This window comes from Ceratina calcarata, unplaced genomic scaffold (genome assembly GCF_001652005.2).
Source record: "Ceratina calcarata isolate Rehan_Ccalc_2016 unplaced genomic scaffold, ASM165200v1 scaffold413.2, whole genome shotgun sequence".
Classification (NCBI taxonomy): domain Eukaryota; kingdom Metazoa; phylum Arthropoda; class Insecta; order Hymenoptera; family Apidae; genus Ceratina; species Ceratina calcarata.
The window spans coordinates 1-2,159 of NW_017164848.1; the positions used below are offsets into that span (position 1 = coordinate 1).

The following is a 2,159-nucleotide window of genomic DNA, read 5'->3' on the forward strand; positions in this document are numbered from 1 at the left end:
GTTTGGACTAAACAATAGGTCATCGTACTTCCAATATGGCCGACGAGTGGAAGGCTCAAACAACGACGCATTTGAACACGCCAGAAGAACACAACTTATGTTTTTACATCATAATAATTACTATCGTAAAACTGAATCTTACAATAAAACGTTCAACCCTCTCCTACAATCAATAATCAGATAAACCAATTGAATGTCTTATTAAATCATCACAAGGGCGTCTCATTGAGGAAGGGTTGAGCGGAGGCTTAAATCCGAAGGACGAAGAGACGATCGTTGACCGCGTTTAATTAATTTGCATTAATCCGCACGCGCGATAAGTACTCGCGCTGTTTGTCAGCGATCGGATCGATAGTTGCTCGGCAAAGTAATTCTGGGTAGCGATTAAGGTCTCGTGAAGCGATACCGGTACGGCGTCCAGGCGAACAATTCTATGAAAAGAACAGTTATCCCAATAACATACCTCGTTTTCGTTAAACACCTACGCCTACTATAAGTTGCAGCGTGCATAATGTTTACGCGCCTCGATACGTTGTCTCATTTTTTAGTAACTCTAATTAACATTACTTTCATTGCATTCAAAAGTGACAATTATCAATTGCATTAAAAATCGTATTAGGTGTACAAGGTGTGCAACATTAAGTAATGAGACTGACTTTTTTTTAATTATTTTATTCGAATAGAATTACAATTTAATATTGTCTCCCTCAAAATAAGTTCTTTGAGAAGCCACACAGCGCTGGGGTCGGTTTTCCCAATTCTCATAGCAGCGAATACTGGAATAGCGGTTAACACTAGATAGACTGAAACTTAGTATATACCTATATTGCCCAAAAGCAGTCAAAATGATGCATGCGGTTAGCAATGGGGATGAACGAGGACGTTCTAAAAAATCAATTGAATCGCTCCTCGCCGCTGTTCTGATTTCATATAAATTCGCTTGTTCCCGTGCTTAATTCTACGTTATAGATCACTTTTACGCATGGTAGATATTTCTTATACGCAGTAACGTACGACATTAGAATTGCACATTGATCAACTTAGTTTAACAATCATAAATAGAGTTTTCCTCTGTCTTGCTCCCATTTATTATTAAATATTAATATTACTCATTTATTTAACTATTCTCCAGCTTCGTTTCATTCCATCTGTTTTTTACTACAATGATACAGATATACGAGATGAGTCAGTGAAAAATATAATTTAAAATTATTTAATGATGATTATTTTCATTATAAAGGCAGAAACATATTTTAATTTGTTAGAATACAAAATTTATTTTATAATCTCCAGCATTAATTAATATCTTCTATAAATGTACAAAATAGGCAGTTTCATGATTTTTGTTTTGTTTAATGATTGAGTTTTGATATTTCTTACTGACTCGTTTTGTACATGAAATGAAGCAGTAGAAAATGTTTGCTTCCGTCCTCGAACATTAAACAATTATATGTTGCAGATGAGACTTTTATGCAGCTGTTAATGATCGGGTAATGGGAAATTCGAGTGGTGGTGCAAAGCAACGATATCTGATGATGATTGCAGCCTCGCACTAATTTCTTTACGCTCTACGATTTACCATTGTTGGTGAAGCATGGACAGAGGGCGTTTATTACTCGGCTGCAGAACCCACGTGCACGGTTATTCCAGCCAGCGATGCTGTCCACACCTTTCAGTCTACTTCCTACAGAAATTCGCCAGATCAAGGACATTGTTTTATCAAAAGCAGTTTTGTTAAGGATGTATTGGCTATACAGTCAATACCAAAAGTTTATGTACCTTAGAAAAACGCATTTCCTATAATTAAAAAGAAATCAGACGTTGGAGGAAGAATGATTTTGGATGAAAGAAGTTTAATTATTAATGTTAAATTGGTTTCTAAACAATAAAAATTGATAGAATTTGTTATATTGTTTATATAAGTAGTTTCCTATCACAAATTTTTGCCAGTGAATTCTGCAGGCTTTTAACCCTACAAAATAAAAAATTATGAATTTGAGATAAAAAATTTAACTGAAAATCGACACTCACTATGCTCTGATGGTTCAAAATGTAGAAATAGGATAGGACTCTTAGTATATCACATTGCTATATTATAGGATAGCAACAAAGTGAAGTTTTTTTTTGATTATTGCTGAGTACAAATTTTAAGTGACTAT

General features: G+C 34.6%; 1 protein-coding gene across 1 annotated transcript in view; it reads right to left on the reverse strand.

Annotated features, from left to right (window-relative positions):
* Nucleotides 1-218: 218 nt before the first annotated feature.
* Nucleotides 219-2,159, reverse strand: part of LOC108626534 (uncharacterized) — a 4,004-nt gene continuing 2,063 nt past the window's right edge. Inside the window, exons 4-6 of the mRNA XM_018027258.2 lie at nt 1,972; nt 1,580-1,684; nt 219-431 (exon numbers count right to left, since the gene is read on the reverse strand). Of these exons, the coding sequence (XP_017882747.1) occupies nt 385-431; nt 1,580-1,684; nt 1,972 (153 nt within the window). The 3' untranslated portion in view covers nt 219-384. The remainder of the gene's footprint in view (nt 432-1,579; nt 1,685-1,971; nt 1,973-2,159) is intronic.